At 35.2% G+C, this 19,253-nt stretch overlaps 1 protein-coding gene across 2 annotated transcripts in view; it reads left to right on the top strand.

Annotated features, from left to right (window-relative positions):
- Nucleotides 1-19,253, top strand: part of LOC145660602 (uncharacterized) — a 1,167,369-nt gene that overhangs the window by 469,413 nt on the left and 678,703 nt on the right. For both annotated transcript variants that reach the window (XM_081725864.1, XM_081725863.1), the window contains exon 2: nt 10,896-10,956. In XM_081725864.1, the coding sequence (XP_081581990.1) occupies nt 10,896-10,956 (61 nt within the window). The remainder of the gene's footprint in view (nt 1-10,895; nt 10,957-19,253) is intronic.

The following is a 19,253-nucleotide window of genomic DNA, read 5'->3' as shown; positions in this document are numbered from 1 at the left end:
ATATAATGATCTTGGTGATATTCTATACGTTTCGTAAGCTTCTCTTCCTCTGTCTCACTTAACTCGCCTTCCCAATTCAATTCCTCTTTGCATTTTTCTACTTAATAAAAAATACGTATAACATTACAAGGCGATACATAAAAAGTAACTGTATTTTTCTTCAAAAGTACATTGTGAGGGGTCGAATTTACAATGGGAATAAATCTGTTGTAATCGGAAACGTATTGCGAATAAAAATATTGCGATGCAATAATAAATCTACGTTCGGTTCGAAATATGAACATGCCTCCTCATTCTAAACCTTAAATCTAAACGAACAAAAGTACTTGTATGAGACAAAACTTTGTTTTAACTTTTAATAGTAATTGAGGCTCTCCTAGTATAACAAATCTTGGTAAAATACTGGAAAAATATATTACCTGGAAAAATATACTGCATTTTTTGAGAATTTGTAAAATTTCATCTAAGAGGGTTACCATATCTTTACATTTCGATGCCGAATCCGCAAAAGAAATGGAAGTATTTTGAAGACAAAAATTAATGACCAATAATGGTTTAGTATTCAAGGGTATAATTCTAAAAGAATGAAAGTAAGACTTATAATTTAGCACCAAATATCTCTATTAGATAACTAGTAATTTTTACACACTTCACAATATCTGGTACTAAAAAGTTAGGCCAAAGAGAAATCACAGCAGCATTGTCAACTATTAAGTTTTGTTTCTTCTCAATGACTTCAACCGTAATACGACATATTTCGATTTTACTCTGATAGAGATTTTGTGCGGGTAAGTATCTACCGGATATCCCTACTATATGTAGATAATTTTAGTTTAAATTTTGACTAGGAGATCGACAAAATCTTGCAATATGATTAGATTCTTTGCAAGTTTTTCATATTATCGGTTTGTGCGAATCAGAAAAAAATTGACTTTTATTCTGGTTACTTCCCGAATTACCTTGTACTTCCTTTTCCCGGTCACAATAATTCCTAGCATGCATTTTTCTTCTTGTAACGATTGTTACCTTTTCCTATCGTTCACGGATATTTCAAGAGCTAAAACAAGGTTCTGCTTATTTTCACACACTATGTCAATATCTGTCTGAGAATTAGAGTTAGAAATATGCCCCTTGCTTGGTTCATTATTGATTTTTGTCAAAGCTTGCTTAACTTCACCTAACTTTTCAGAAAGTCTCTGTAATTCATTCTTATGAAAGAAATTCCGTATTAGTATTGGATACTGATAGGTAGGTGGTATATGTTACAACGAGAGATATGACGAGTTGTATTACGTTTGCGGAAATTGATGAGAATTCCCCTGAACATTCTGGTGTTGATCAGATATCCAAGAACTCTTAGTAAAACCGTAAGGCATTCCTTGCGAAATTAAAGGATTTTGTTTATAAGCATTCATTTCCTGCTAATCTTCCCAATACATTCGTTTAACATGGTTTCTTTTGGATCTACACTATTCAAACGTTGAGTTAATCCGTCCATTGAAGTGAATTACTTGTCAACAATTACATTCATGTGCTTTTCCTAAGACTATAATAGACATAATTGTGAGCTGGATAGTAGCATTGGGCAACTATAATGCTATCAATCTACCTTTAATAATGACATTCATGTACATTTGCGAACAATCACTAATAGATTGTTTAGCTTTACGTAATGTTTCTTCTAGTGTTGAACGTTAAGATATACATATTCTTCGTTTACGTTCTTTCTTATAATTTAGGTACAAATCGAAAGCTCTGTCCGTCAGATGCGTTGATAAAATCTCTTTGAACTTGTCATTATTTTACTTGTATTACTTTCCAACATTTTCCAACTATCTTCGAAAAATAAATCTACTCTATCAAGTTCATAACCATTGTAAAAGTGAGTTTTCACCAATTGACTCCATAATTCTTTTTCAATCTTCGTTAATCATATTGCTCTGCTCTAATAACAACTGGTGACGAAGCTAACCCTTTGTGTGTGCACTGCGAAACACCTTCGTGGTTATTGAAATTGTGTTTTCCGCTAATTCATTCAGATTGCAGCAGAAAGGTTTTAACTCACCATATAGCCATAAGAGCATATGCTTTTAAAGTCTTTACATCAAGCAAGAGAAGAATTTATTATTACGTGCAAAAGGAAAAAAATACAATGAATATTATTCAAAAATAACAGTGAGAATTGCAAACAGCTTATGCTGATTCCGCAAAACGAAAAAAGATAGTAAGAGAATAACGCACACATAGCGACAACCTTAACAATGTCAACAAAAAAGGGATTCTAAATGTATTCTTATTAATTTGGATAAAAGTTAATTATTCACAATATCATCAAAATAGGGAGAAATTACCCAAGAAACAGAATACATATTCTCAAATAACATTTCAGCACGTCCACCATATTTGTCTGGAATCAGAATAGAAATATTTCGAGTTAGAGTGTTTTGAGGATATGTCAAACGATTCATTTCCTAAATAAAGATAATATCTAAGCTTTTACTCTCACAGTATTGATTTATTTTCTCCTTTTACTACCAAATGTATTTACTGGCCTTTGGTGAAAGTTGTATGAAACTAAGAGAAATTTTTAGTACATATCTCCTATTTTGGTTACGTATGGCTCTCCGTTTCCCCTGTTGGTCCCTAAAACAAAAACAAATCTTCTCCACGGTTAGGAAAAGGGCAGAGGTTCGATCAATAATAATATCCATGTTTTGAATTTTTGGATTTTATTCAGGAACGACTATGTAGATTCAACACTTTTCTACCATTGAATCAAGCAGTGCGTTAAAGAATGTGACAGGGAGGTAGACAGAATAGTACGACAGAGACAGGGTGATATGACCGAGACAGAACAATGTACTTGTAGAAAAATACTGTAACACTTTAATGAATCGTTCTCTTCAAGTATAATAGAAACAAGGTATTCGAAACATTGTATGTAAAAAAAATATGTTTTAGTTTTCAATTATAGTTCAACTAAATCTTTTAGACACAAAGTAATTATGCTTAACAGAAGAGCATATAACCCACTTAAGTACACTTTAAAGTCATATACTGTGATTCAATTAATGGATATTGCAGCTTTTAAATCAATATTCCCAAAAGCAACATATGGCATGTGTTTGTCATATGTTTAATATACAGTTTCAATGTTATCTGAAAGCTCAGATAGAAAAAGTTCTTTGGAAATTATAAGTTGAATGCTAAATCTCATACTTTATAAATTAATCTAATATGTCATAAAATATTTATTTTTTAGTACCCTTCATAAGCAAGAGGAACATGCAGTCATCTTGAAATAACTCAATGTCTTGAGTTGAGTTGATTTTGAGTTTCACGTTGGGTTCAGCAACGAGGTTATATCAGACGTGGACCTACTGATTAACGTGGAATCCGAACCACATGAGCTCCCGCCGGAAATCGAAACCGGGTCTCTCTCGTTCAAGTCGCGTACGCTAAGCGCTTAGCCACGAAGAAGCTGCAAAAATGTATTCAACATACAAATTATGTAAATAGTCCTCCTTACTCTTCTATATAAGTCAGAAATAATATGTACGAGAAGAGATGAGTTTAAAGATTTTACGATTTCAGTATCTATAATAAGTAAGAGTATTTTGTCACAAGATCCCAAATAGATGTTCAAAATGTTTTGGTGCCGTCAAAGTAGATCTGTTGATGACTAGGTACTAGCATCCAAGTTTATTTTGAGTATAAATTAATTTCGTTTCGTTTTAATAAAATGCTTTAGAAGTTAATGGAAAGAATAGTTAAACTTATGTTAGAGTCTATATCATGATATTACTGTATATATAACCTCAACGTAGAAGTATTTTGATTCTATATTGTTTCATTTTGATATTATATGATAAATACGTTTTAATAGTTTGCAAATAAATAACGAAATAGATATTAAGTATTTTCCGATGTTTCTCATTTCCGTGAAATACGTATTAGATATGAAAGAAATACTACCATTGTTGACAAACGAATGTCATATCAGCAACACCATTTCTCTAAACTTGTAACGGTACTACTATCAGCTTCCTTGCAACCAGATTTATAGCGGAAGAAGAATGAGAAAATTGCCAAGTAGTATTTGTTATAAAGCTACTTTGAAACGCTCATGCAGAACCATCGATTGGAGATACGGCGATGGTTATACCTCTTGAACAAGTATTAAGAATGCAGTAAAATATCAGAAAGCACGCAATCATAATGGAAGCAACGACACATACATACATATACAAACATAACTACCAATAATCAACCTCATTTTTCTTTCCGTTATTATAACCATTTTTCGTTCCTGTTTTTTCTACGCTATTTCTTTTTTAGTGGTTGGTGAAATGCGTGTCATTCATTTCTCTTCAGTGTTAGGGGCTTCCTTCGTCCAGAGCGTTTGTGTTTTGTTTGCACGGGTCACGCGAAGTAACCGATCGATAAGGAACTACCACTGAACGTATAACATGTATTCCTCCCTCTCAGTCACTAGTCCTCTTCAACGCTTCTCTTCCTCCCTCAATCGCCCTTGGAATCTCTTTCAGCGTACTTCTCGGGAGATTTCAAAAGTCAATATACTGCAAGAGGTCAAGAACCATCACAAACTCGAAGAGAAGTTAAGAACTTATTCTGTGATATTACACTACAACTATGCAACCAGACACACACACATATATATATGTATGTGAGTGGCTCGAGCTAACATTATGGTAAGCGTCATTTTCGATGAACCTAAATTATTAGGTGAAGTGGATGGTATTAAACCATAGAACGATATGTAGATAGTTTAATTTCTGAAATATACCTACAGATGGCAGGGGAAGCTTGTTTGGTATGTATCATTGCGTTGAATTGCATGGGAATGTTGAACTTTATTTCTCAGTTTATTTGAATGTTATGTACGGCGTATAAGATTATACGTAATATTATTATTAGAATGGTCCCTATCTTTCGATTTCCGAGGTTTTTCTTGTGAGCCTTATTTCCTAAAATGGTTTCTTATGAGAAAAACTAGTTCAATCGAATAATATTAAATGGTCCCTCAAGTGACCTTAAGTTTTGAATGTATTTACAGTATACTCATGGGATACTTTGGTTTGATATGGAACCATATTAGGGGATGAAACTAAGAAAACTCGGAAGTCTAAAAGATAAAGACCACCCTAATATAGGGGAAGGTCGGGTAGTATCGGACACTTAAGGAACATGTGATGTAACAACTTTACGATAGTCAGAAATTAAATAAAAACCTCATATGTGCAATCCTCATACATATCTTTATAACACTACATAAACCATATTTCACTTTTACTATAAAATTTAGAGAAGCTGAAAAAAATGTAAAAGTCTAATTTTTCAAGATATAAAAAACTGGCGGGTTATATCGGACAGTTCTGTTATTATCTTCTTAGATTCCTAACATGTCTTCTTACATACGTTACAAACTGCAGATTGTTATGTTGTATTGCAAACATCACATTTATAATAAAATGCATCTCTCTTAAGACTTACACAGTTTTCATGTGCCCAACCTTTGCAGGAGTTACACTGTATCCAGTTCTCATCAAAGTTTCCCCCACAAATTACGCAATCAGTCTTTGTTTTGCCGTCGAATTTCAGAGACTTCCTTGCTGATCCAACGGCTTGGTTGAGCATCCAATACGGCTTCCTTCGGGAGCATCTTTCGTAAGTTCTTTGTCCATTCTTACTCTTGGGAACACAAATAATGGAGGGATAAATTGATCACCTGACGCGTTTATGCACAAAAGAATTGTTACGTTTTTTTGCCTTTTTCTCCAGATGTTAATTTCCCTACCTGCTTTTTCCCTTTTATAGACACAACTTTTAACTGATTTTCATGAACTACTAACACACCAGTTTCATCAGCATTAAAAATTCTCAATGGTTTAAAATAATATTTATTCATAGGTTCAGAGAGTTCGTAAAAAAATATACCAACGTGCTCCTTGTTGGATCCTATAGCCCGCTGCAAACTTGTGGACTCCGCGCACCTCAAACTTAAATCTGGATGTCTCTTCATGAAAGAATAATAAAAATCTTTCCCGGCTAGTCCTTTATTTCTGTTAAATTTATGGTTCAGTTTCAAGTGTTCAGCGAACTTAAATGCTAGTTTCATTTTTTTTCTTGTTGAGAGGCATCAACTGGCTGTCCAGATCTTTGACAAGATTATACAGTAACTTATCTTGTTCATCCGTAAAAGTGTTTTGAAATTTACCCATTGGAAGTTTTACTTGAATTTCTTTTCCCAACGAAAGAAATCTTACCCTGTCACGTAAAATGCTTTTCGGGACGGAAAACTGTTTACTTGCTTCTCTTGTACTCATCCAACCACTTATCACTTTTTCAACTGCTGTTTTCATATTTTCCTCTGACCATTTACCTCTCTTTTGTCCATTTTTACCTGAAAAACATGAGAGAACTATAAGATTTCGCATTGAAACTTTAAATATTGCTGTCCGATATTGCCCGCCAACACCCTGTCCGATACCACCCGACCAACGTGCATCATAATAAAGAGTCTTGAAATAATTTGTCTTGCAATGTAGGCAATGATATAATGCCAATTAGGATACAATACTACAACAAAAATGTACAACTACTTAAATTCATATTTCACTTACTTTTGTTTCTGTAATTAGCCGACAAAATTAAGTACGTGCAACCACAAACTGCACAAAAACTACAAATCGTCGCACCATATGTACACCTTTCAACGTACTATTTCAGAATTTTGGGGCCACGCTTCCCTCACAAAGAACTACTAACACGTGGCTAAAGAGTGTCACCATCCTGTTTCGAAAATAGTGAACTATACACTGTCCGATACTATACGCTGTCCGATACTATCCGACCTTCCCCTACTTATATATATAATAGGGTGCTCCTTATTTTTTAAAGTTCCGAGATTTGTTGTAGTTTCATCCCCTAATAAGGTTCCATATCAGACCAAAGTAGCCCATGAGTCATAACTTAAGTTCGTTGCTGTATGATATCTATTCGTGGCTATCTATCAACTTATCTCAGTACGACCAGCCATGATGTTATACGGGCGTGAAACAAAAACATTAAAGACAAAAACATTAGACAAAACATTAACATTAGACAAAACATTAAAGACAAAAGACAAAAACATAAAACATAAAGAAGACAAAAACATTAAACAAACTGTTGCGCGTGATGTCTAAACAGCAAGCTTTTTCTTAACGGAATTACAAAATTGGTTCATGAAATTATGGCCTGTTATATGCAAAGTCCTACATATTCCATAGTCCTACTCATTCTGAGTACCTTGAACATTGTACGTAAGCATAGACACAGTGTGCTTCAAGTAGTACTTATATGTAATATTTTACGCAACAAAGGTTTCGGCCGAGGAGTCCACAAAATCCTTGCAAGCGCAATAATCTCTTATCCTACTCATAACGTACCAAAGTACCCTGTTCCAAATATCACATTCTGGTACGCTAGTCGTGTTGAAAGAATATTCCATAGGAGTCTCAAACTTTGCCTCTTCTGTTACGTAACTGAACTCAAGCAAGTGCCTTTAAGTACGTATGATATCATGACGAGGAGAGTTGGTTATGCGACAGTGATTGAAATCTTATGATATTGTTCCGTACATGCAAGTTAATGTCGGATCGTTGTAAAGTCACTGAGTAAGAAGAGCATCGCACAGAATGTCTTCCAGAAAAGAAAAAGAATCATACGTCCGGTGGTAGTATTTTCCAAATCAATAACCATAGTATTGATAGCACTCTTGTATATTTCTCGTTCAGCTAATTTTGCATAATGTGTTTACACTGTAGTCACTTTACGCATCTAATAGCAGGACAGTGTTTTATAGGAAAACATACTTGAACTAACCATGCTCGAACATGTTTTTAAAGAGCGGTCCTGGGTTTGATTCCCGGTGGGGACACTCGATCGAGAAAGTGTAAAAAGCTTTTTCAGGCCAGCTATCCTGAATGACGTTTTCCTGGGTTCTCCTCATTCATACCAGTAGGGATGCGCACGAGACAAGATTTTTGGCTGTCTCGTCTCGAAAATGTGTTGTAAAAGTGATGTCTCGACTCGAAAATTGTACATTTCACTATTGGAAGAGCCGTGTCTTGACTCGAATTTTGTCAGGAAAATCCTGTCTCGACTCGTCTCGTGCGCATCCCTACATACCAGGTAAATGCCGGGTTGGTACCTAACATAGGTCCCGGGCAGCTTCCTACATTCCTCAACTCTTTCTTCCTTACCTTTCCGCGGATAGTGTGCTAGCCAATGAACGTCATCCCTCAAAACGTGATGGGCTAACATAATTATAGATGCCGAAAGCCCAGAAATCTAAATCCTAAATCCCTAAATGTTCTTTTTAAGTTTGCCCGACTTCGAAGGTAAACGCTACGAGGGCCAAACCCGCTGCCCTACATCAGTAGACCGAACGCACATTTTGGCTCCTTCATCTCAATTAATAACGGTGACAACTAAGTTCCACCCATGGATGTTATTGGTTGGTTGGTATAACTATGTGTTGAAACATTCAACGATTGTAATACAATTGTTTTCATACTTTGCACTGCCAAGATATGACCGCCATGCGTTTCCAGTTGAAAGCCGCTTTGGTCCAAATTATACACATCATTTGAAGTGTTTTCAATTATATGGTGTTTTACGTCGCTTACAAAGTTACTGATAGTTCCCATGAAGTTCTGATCGGCTACTGCGTGTAAAATAGATGAAAAATGGTACCTTTATTTGACACAGTGTTGTCTTCTAAAATGCCACGTGCTAATATGTGATGCCGAAAATCATAGTATGCCTAATCTGCTACTAGACTGCAAAAGCCATCTCCAGAGTTCCATATTATGTAAGGGGACGTGTGATTGTAGTCCATCTTTAAATGTACGTAGTACGAACTGTGACCTTTTCGGTACCTTGTTCTTCCGTGTTCCTTCAGCAACGACCTGTTCCTCTCATCGTATTTGCTGTTCCTTTGATCTGACATTTCTGTATTTGGTGTTGGTTTGACCACAATCGGCTTGAATTACTAAAATGATCCTCCTTATTACTAAGATAGTGACCTACTTTCACATTCATACGGTACAGCTATAAGGTTATATTTTCCTTTAGATTGTTATGTTCAATGTTTCCACCAATATTCACGATAAGAGGTTTGATTGAAATGTTATTCCATAATTAATCTTCTAATTTTTTTCTTTGCTTTCGTCGACTGATTTCATATGCTTTACCACGTCTAAATATTTGTTCATTTTCTGTTTTCTAATATTATTGTTGATCATATCTCTTTCCAGGAATCCGAGATCATTAGTGGGAAAGTTTTCTGCTTCTATCTCAGATCACCTACGGTTTATGGTTGGTAACTTTTTTGTCACCATGCACTTTGTAGAGTTTATTTCATTTTCCCCCATCCTCTGATTTCGATCATTCTTCATCTTTCATTATGATTCATTGGAATCATAATCTGTTTCTGTAAGACCAGAAGTCAAAAGTGATTCATATTAAACTAAAGTTTTAATTTCGATAGAACATAACAAGAAAACTTCGCATTTTCTTACTTTGACCTGTAGCGTCATCTATCTCACGAGTATGAAAGTAAATGGTTAGGAGATGATATTTTTATGTTTAATTTCGGTGTTTCGTAATAGTCAATGCAGTTAATCTGAACGTCGATAGACTGTACACTATTCCACTGCCAATTTTGTCCCGTGAAACACATAAAGAATATCTGCAATCTCATTGATCGTTCACCAACGATCTTGATGCACAATTTCCCAAATTCGTTGTTCATTTTCGGGTGTGATTCTTATAAAAGGTTTATCTTTAAGGGACATTCTTCCTCTTCTAAAGTGCTTGTATTACCTGAAACATTGCGTGCGATTCATTACTTCATCGTCGGAAGGTTCCCTTCTGCAGGTCCGTGTTTGTTATCTCCGATTTTTCTAGTTTAATTCAAAATTTCAAGTTGGATCGTTGTTACAGCTTCTTGTCCAGGATGTAACCCCAGTATACCGCAGAAGTGCTCACAAAACCACCATTAGAACAATTCTTGCTGTTAATACAGCAATGCCTTTTGACATACTGTCTTGTCAATATTCAAGGTCATAATAGCTATGAGCGCAACGTTTTTACATGCCCTTGTATATGTGTATGTGATATAATGCAAGTGAAAACCATGTGCACTTAATGACCACATATTGTGTTTAAATGAAAAATATCAAATGTTAACACTCACAACGAACATTTGAGAAATTGAATATCAATTTTAATTACTACTAAATTGTTCTGAATTTCAATACTGACTGTCTCATAAAATGTATATTAAATATGGTTCTTATTTTGAATCTATCTTAATGCTATAAGTTGTAAAATCCTGGGAAAGAGAATGAATAAGGAACTTCGTGTAAAGTTACCTAAGGTAAACATCTCATCTATATGGACTTTCAGAGAGGAGAATTATTATTAAGTAAGAGACGAATAAAAGAACAGGTTGCTATTTTCAGAAGCTGTCTTCTGTAGACTTTAAGATTCATTCAGTGGATTTTCTTTAACTTTCTGCTTTCTTCAGAAGAATATATTTCTTTTAATGTTTTTTTTAATGTTTTCGCTACGTTATGCACTATAATTATTTATTTTAAAATACTTTCAGTAATTGAGAGTCTAATTTATTTAGGTCAAGAATGTTCAATTAGTTCTTTTAAACTTTTCTCAGTATATTGCACCTGAGAGTGATATTAAATAATCGTGCGAGTAATCAGAATATACAAAGTTGTGTATGTTAATTACAAAAAATATTTATTTTCTAAACTACTGTACATGTACACATAAGATTCCTGATTTGCTGTTAATGATTTCTTTCGTTTCAGGTAAGTCGCTGAGGCATTTAGACGAAAAAATACAAATAAAGTCCCGGGCTGAGAGTTGTGCGTGAGTACAAAATATATTACTAATTATAAAACATATTAATTTTATATTTTTTCTTTCCTTGTGTTTATGTTTATTATCACAAAACGCACAGAGACTACCGTAGATTACCGTCTACACATGTGATTTCCCTCATTACATTAATACCAGAAAGATAACATTATTTCTAATTTTTAAAGGACAAACTAATTGTGATTATGTGTTTCTAAGAATTGAGGTGTTCGGCCGTACGAACGGGATAAGGTCCACCGAGCAATTTCTGCAGAATAGGTAATGTTAGAAACTTCAGCTCATGCTGTACCCCCTAGAATGAACTATATGTGTGTGTCGTGCCCCATTGTTCCCCTGTCCTATGCATCAACTGGAAGATGAAACAAGTGAGCTTCAGAAATTAACCCATAATACCACACACTACGAAAGTCTCTATTTGGATAAAAAGCGTGAGATAGGTTTCGAGGTCTTTATGGAATTAATTACTATTTTGAGTACTCAATGAATTAACCTAAAGGCTATATTGAGAACGCAATACTGTTTGAAGCAATTTCTGTTTGAAAACAAAGTTGAAGCGGTTGTAGTGTAATAATTTCAATATTTTCTACGGCAGATGTGTTATCTTTATGTGATAATAAAAATGTGTATGTCATTATTCGACTTTGAAAGATGAGACTTTCGAAATCTTTCAGTTTATGAAATAGTGTGCGGTTCGTAGGACAAAGCTATATTGATGAGTCAGACTTTGCAGTATAATAACAGGAGTTTCCTTAATGTATTGATATATCGATACCTGGTACAGTGCTCTTTGTTTCCAAATATGGCCACTTTTTGTTGGATATAATATAAATTGTTAATGTATTAGCACAATCGAGGACGTTATCATTAGTTGCTCTGGAATGGTATTTATGGGGACAACTGTACGGTGCAATTCTTCCATGCACTTGAGTTTAGTTCCGAAAATTTTGCTTAGAAGTGAATGTAGAACATTAGTGACAATATATCCTTTCCCTGAATCTAAAATGTTGTGATCGTTAATTAGGCACACTGAGAAGAAAATTGTAGGTGGCGTACTTAAAAATATAGGTTACATGCGTAATTCCTGTAGTTTTTGGACTTAATGTATCAACAGACGTATAACTGAAAACGCATTTTTTATAATACTTTTCTTATAAGTGTTTCATCTATACGTACTTTCCGTATGAAACAAGATAGGCGGTCAGGATCTCACATATAAATGGACGTATATAACACGACGAATAGCTGACGAATGTAACATAAGTACATGTATGTGATATACGGAAGACTGTTAGATGTCAGACATCCTGCAACGGCATGATGTAACACATAAGGGCAGTGCGTATGTAGCATATGGATAACGTATGCTCCATACTGATTTCTGTAGTAAGCTAGTGGATTTCGCATATTTGTATAATATACCTCTGTCGGGAGATGAAATGTTTCACACGAGGAAGCCGATTTAAATGCGGCACGAAATTGTGGAGGAGTTTACTCGCAATCGAAGTGTTTTTGTGAAGAATGAATTCCGTTAGAGGGGAAAAACCCTCGATCTCAACCGTTCCGGAGATATGGAGGGGTAAGGGGAAAGCAGGTGCACTGATATTTTGTGAATTTTCGGCTATGCTGCGAGTGAATATGTTTGAAAATTGACTTTAACCGTTAAGCAAAATGCATCAGAGCGAATAAAAGTGATGTTTAATGTTGAAGTGAGTGATGTGATCTTTACCTCGGGCCGGAAAAAGGAGCTATGAGCTACAAACGTTATTGACATGAAGAACAATATTGTATGATGTTACTTGCTAATCTATCATGTCTTTAGTTCGTAGAAAACGAGAAAACTGTATTTGTACCAAAATAAGCATCAACTGATATCCCCCTTTCTTCATATACACTACTACCGACAATGTACTGTAGCTGTTTGGTCATTCACGTACTTTTGTCGACGTTCCTTCCTGGAACATTTTTAAAAGCCAATATCTGAATAGCAGTTAGTTAGTAATTGTCACAACAAAACCAACTACTATATTAGTGTTTGTTTCGTTGACCATCAATTATTTAATTTAAATCATCATCGCCAGACACATAGAAAATTAGCAATCCTATTTCACATTTTGACACAAGGCTGAAAGAGACAAGTAGATCCTTTTAATTACAAACGGCCGACAGTTTGAAACTTTATTGTTTAATTACGCTGACAGTCCTAATCTCCTAAGGTATTGCAATTTTTGTTCCAACTTTGATTCGTATCGGTTGATAATAATTGAAGAAATTAATTATTTGGAAAGTTTAAGCAGTTGTCATTTTTAATTTTTTTTTTCAATTACGATTTTCAACTTTCCAATTTTCCCCCTCGACTATTATATAGTAAAATGCACTTTTACGCCAGTTTTCGTTCCGATCGGCTAATAATTGTAGAAATTTTAAATATTTGGAGAGTTTGCACGACCACCATTTTCATCCTATTTTACCTGATTATGCTTTTATTCGATTCAGCGTACCGAGAAACCTATACATAGACACCTTACACGCCTATTTCAGTCAACAATAGAACTCCATTATTTTTGCCTTCCATCTCCAAAACATTCTTCTCCTATAATTTTTATGGACTATTCGGTTTTGTAACTCTCATGTCTAAGGCGGTTGCTATTCTGGAGACTCTGCATTATATTCGTCGACGCCATCTCCGACATGTTCTCCTGTGCTCTGACTCCAGTAGCGCTTTACATAGTCTCACGGCTGTGTCAACTGTGCACCCTATAGTTCAGCAAATTCTACTCTCTTGCCATTCCTTACGACTTGCAGGTTGCGATGTCCAATTTTGTTGGGTGCCTGGCCATGCTGGTATTCCAGGGAACGAGCGTGCTGATCGTGTTACCAAAGAGGCTGCCCTTACAGGAGTCTGTCAGGAGAGGCTGTCTGAGTATCCGTCACCGCTCCCCAGCTCTGATATTCGCCCTGTAATCAACCGTCTTCTCCTTCAGCGCTGGCAGACAAACTGGGATGAGCACCTTCAGAATAAATTGCATGCTGTCAAGCCGCGACTTGGTGTTTGGGCCACGAGTTCTCGTCCTTCAAGACTGGAAGAACGACGATTGGCACGATTACGTATCGGGCACAGCCATCTGACCCATGGCTACCTGTTACGTCGTCAGAACCCGCCTTCCTGCACCCAGTGTGGTGCATTCCTGACCATCCGCCACCTTCTTGTGGAATGTGTTACTCTTGCTCCTGAGCGAGCCCGCCTTGGCTTACCAGCTGATCTGTCTACCTTGCTTGGAGACGATGTCCAGATGATCCAGCAAGTTTTCACCTACTTGCAGCCTTTGCACGTCTTGCGTGATCTGTGAGTGCATTTCTCACATTTCTTTTAATTAATTTATTTCTGCTTTTATCGACCGTTTGTTTTTTTCATGGTGGTTTTATGCTTGTCATAGCATTTCCTTGCTTTTATCTTCTCTACTGCACTGTCATATTCATTACTAATTATGGGCTGCCCCACGTGTGTGCACCTATTGCCGAGCTGCCCCGGCAGAGAAGATTAACATGCTGTTGTGTACTAACCCGTCCTTGTGTTTGTGTATCGAGTTTGCACATTTCTTGAATGCTGACATTTTAATTCATAAATGACCGAACACCTTTTACGTACTCCAGATTTTGCTTTTACTTTATTATATCTGTGATACTATGCTTTTTTGTTCTTGGGTACTTCATTTTTATTGTCAGAGAGGGGTGCAAAAGACCTCGATGTCGACACGCCCATATAAACCCTTTCAATCAATCAATCAATCAATCTCATGTCTAAGGCGACGTATTACCAAAGTATCGTGGCTGAAGGAATTCTTCATTTTTAAAAGAATCTATACTCTTTTACTTGTACTATCGCTACATATTCAAAAATTCGCAAAATATTGGAGCACCAGAATTCCCCTTATTCCTCTATATTTCCGGAACGGTTGAGATCGAGGGGTTTTCCCTCTAAAAACACTTCGTTTGCTCATAAGCTCGTCCACAATTTCGTGTCACACTTGAATCGGTTTCTTCGTCAGTGTAGTGAAGTTGACTGTGTTTGCATATGACTTGATCGAAATTTATTTCTCATTATACTGAAAGTCTTTTATCAAGAAGTGTGTTCATAGTATATATGTAACAACTTTGTTATTCGCCTTAATTTCTAATTATATAGGGATATCGATGATATAAAGAAGAGTCGCTGCATTGTGAGTTAAGCGATATTATTTGCATATATTTTGAGCCAGTATGATTAAATATGTGTATTATGGCATTAGTTGGGGTTATAGATATTGATAGTAGTTGTAAATATTCGTCGCTACAGTTTCAAATGGCTACTGTCAGAGATGCCGTCGTTTCTTGCAGTGAGATATTATCAGTGTGTTGGTTCAAATTTCTCAGATTGTTTATAATATCGTTTTTCTTAATGAAACGATCTTGACGTCTATAATTAGATTGAGAAAGTATAGTTTCTTTACTTGCAGGCGGAACGTGTGAAATTTCTTTTATTGGATCATGGTTACAAACAATTACTTTAAAACTGAGATAGTAAAATACAAAGTGATCGTAAAGGAGGCAATAACTACACCGGAAGTCGTATTGCTATTTAATCTAGTTGTCTGGAATAATACAAAAAGTTCAATGTCCGTAGCAGTATTAATGAGCTTTTGAAATTCGTGTTTGCCTGCAGCGCTGCAACTCATATTTATGTCGGACAAAACAATGCCATGTTTGAAATTATTGTCAAGTACAGGAGAAGTTATGTGACGAACTTACAGAGTAGTTACGGTTTAGAAGTCTACCCTAAAAATAAATAGTAGTTAGAAAAGGTTTAGAAATGTTGTTATCGAAAACAAGTCTTCATATTTTTATTTTAATATGCACGTTTTAATCAATTTTGGTGAATAGTTGAGTGCATGCTTTGAGAAACTTTAGTACATTTAAATGCTACTTTGAGTGAAGTTGTTAATACACTTATGAGGAAAGATGTTTTGATTCTCATTAGTGTGGAAAACTAAAACTAAGCTTGTTCAGTTATTCTGGCTCTAGATTTTCAAAAATGTTTTATCGGCATGGCGTATTGATTGATTTTATAAGAATTCAAGCATGGCGCTCAACATGTTGGTGATTATCCTTTGATATCTTCAAAAATTAAATTATAAACAAATGTATATATCAATTCCCATGACATTAGCAGGCATGTTCAATCTTGTATGATAATTTGGTTTTTAATAAGTTCTGTTACTTATGGACTTCGTACAAACCATAGACGAACAAAATCAGATCCGTATGGAAAGGCTAAAGAAAATGGGTAGACTTAACCAACAATAATCTAATGTGTTGCAAAAGCACAAACGAAAGTATGTTCTTACCTTGTGACTGTCCAATTGTCTACCGATTCGGAAAATTTGAATTCTCTGTACCTCATCGAAAAAGTACTAATGTTAGTTGGTGAAGCAAAGTGTGAAATGTATGGAAACTAATACTACAAATCATACTGATAAATTGTGTGTAAATGTTACGAACCCCACAAGAAACGCCAGTCACTAAAGTCAACATTTTAAGAGAGCTTGAAGTTCATGAGTTAACAGGGAAAGAAGTCCAGGGAATCAAATTAAAACATCTTCCTTCAATTAGAAAGAGAATAATCAATGACCATTAATGCCGTTAGATTGACAGTTGATAGAGTATGTGGAAGTTCTTCTAAGAACCAGTGAAACCACGCATACCATTTCCAAAGACTTTGGAGAAATAATTTGTTTCTCTCATTCCGTTACCTGCGACCTCTTTATATTACTTAGTCTTTGATAAAATTCAACATATGGCGCACAGTGATCTCAATTTCTCAAACTGTGTCCAGAAGGCGAGAACTTCTGATTTAGTGTTTTTAAAACACAGTACATAAGGAGTTTTGAGGTTGTTGATGTCGAATTTGATATTTTGTTTAAAAAAAGAAAGAAAAAAGGAAAGAAAAGAAAATAAAAAATAAAAAATAAAAAAAATAAAATCAGAAACAAATTGCTTGATCAAACATGGCGGATTTACAACGAAAAATAATTTTATTTAAATAAGAATTTACATTAAATGATTGCCGTGGTGCTGATTTTGAATTTTATATTACTTTTGAAAACAAAGTTGCAGATCCAATATGGTAGTCTCAAATAAAATAATTCGATTTAAAGGAAAACCGATATTGAGGGCTTTTCCAGGTCACTGAGTTTGAAGTTTAGATACATTAATGACCAAGTAATTCATTACTTCTTTTTACTAAATTCTTTTATTATTTATTTCATATCAAACAAGCATAAAGCTTGCAATTTAAGCTTAAAATTAAATTTTTGAATCGCCTCAAAAGACTTGGATAAAACAAAATGGGACAAGCAATGAGAGCCATTTTTTGTTTTATGTCATATAAATGAAGAACGATATAAAATGTTAGAAAAATGGTTTGAAAGACTTCAGGGGTTTTTTGGGTTCTGCATATTTTAATATTTGTGACTTAAACTGAAAGGGTTAAAGTCGATATTGTAAATTGATAAATAATTTAATGATAACTAATTCTTTTGTATTTTATGTACACAATTGATATTTAATTACTTTCAGGGGTTGACTTCATTTGAAAAAATAAAGAAGAAATACATTGAAATGAAGCGGGATTGAAATCTTTGTTTTTCAAGCATTTTGAGCAAGTTCCAATGTAATTTATTCGACGTTTAGATTGAAATAGATTTTGACAGCCATGCCATTCAAAAATGGTCGCTTCTAACGGTATAGATATTAACCTGACTATTTAGGGGCCGCGGGGCTTAGTGGTAGAGCGTTCACCTCTGGTGCTTAGGGTCCCGGGTTCGATCCCAGCCCCCGCCAAGTGAACTTTGTGGTGGACCAACATGTGTGCATGGGTTTCCTCGGGGCTCTCCCGTTTCCTCCCACTTTCTTCATTCCACCAATTCATTATTCATCATTACCGTCTCCTTTAGCCTAACCGGCATAACCATGGGACGTAAAACTCAAAGATTTCATTTCATTTCATTTTCAACCTGACTATTTGAAGTCTTAAAAAGTTTGCCAATCAAAACTTCAATATACAGTATTTTAGCCACGCGTCTAGTAATCAAGATCACTATGCCCCACTAAGAACACCATTAATGTTATAGGATTTTATCTAATTATCAATAATAATAATAGTCTTTCTGTGAATCTCTGATTACATTGTTTTAGAACATCAGTCATGCAATGTAATTTCGAATAGGCAACTTCACTCGATGTGAATTTTAAAAATACGGATGTTTATTAGCGAATCTTAAGATAGTTCATTAGCCCAGTTTCCTCCATTTTTGTTCCTTCTAACATACAAAAGAGATTCCATTACCAATTTATTTGTTCGCATTCCACCTTAAGCCGTATACATATACAATTACAATCATTATTATTTAGTATTCTGCATTTTGGCAGGTACTGGAACTTTTTCTATTATTATTTAGGTTTAGGCCGGAAAATGTTCCTTCCACGTTTCTAGATCTTCTGCTTCATGTTTTAACTTCCAGTACTTTCTTCTATTTTTCAAACCATCGATCAGTTATGGTCTTCGTCTTCCTATTCCTTGCTTTCTTCCATCTTTCCTTCTATGGCGGTATAAAGAAGACGATTTCTTCGCAAGATGTGTCCAATCCAATTCGCCTTCCTATGAAGGACACTGGCTAAAAGCATCCTCTTCTCTCCTATCTGTTTTAAAACATCTGCGTTTGTTACTCTCCACCATTTTATCTTCTCCACCTTCCTCCAATACCAGATTTCGAAACTCCCTAAACATTTCTTCTCTATCTTCCGTAATGTCTAAGTCTCTGACCCGTACAATCCAATGTTCCATATGTAGCACCTGATTAACTTCTTTCTTAATCCAGTATTAAGTTTACTAGTTAAGAGTGATCTTTTCTTGTTGAATGTTTCTTTGGCTATGACAAGTCTTGATCTGATCTCATTGGTGCAGTAAGCGTCTCTCGTCAAAATACTTTCCAGCTACTTGAATTATTGACTTTCTCAAGTTCTCTTTGTTCTACTCTGACCCGTAAGAGTGCGTTCCCGTGGGATATTCTCATGACTTTCGATTTTTCTATATTGATTTCTATTTCATATATATTTTCCAATGTCAACTATTTTGTCAATTATTCTGTAGTCCTTTTGTCATGTATCTCCTCCCATTTTTATTGATTAACTCTATCCAGTTTTGCACTTTCGCCACTAAGATGTTGTGATCTGATTCAATGTCCGTTCCCGGT

Source organism: Thermobia domestica, chromosome 9 (assembly GCF_964235325.1).
Source record: "Thermobia domestica chromosome 9, izTheDome1.hap1.1, whole genome shotgun sequence".
NCBI classification, from domain to species: Eukaryota; Metazoa; Arthropoda; class Insecta; order Zygentoma; family Lepismatidae; genus Thermobia; species Thermobia domestica.
The sequence above is the reverse complement of the archived record's forward strand: the minus strand, read 5'-3'. Positions and strand labels throughout refer to the sequence as shown.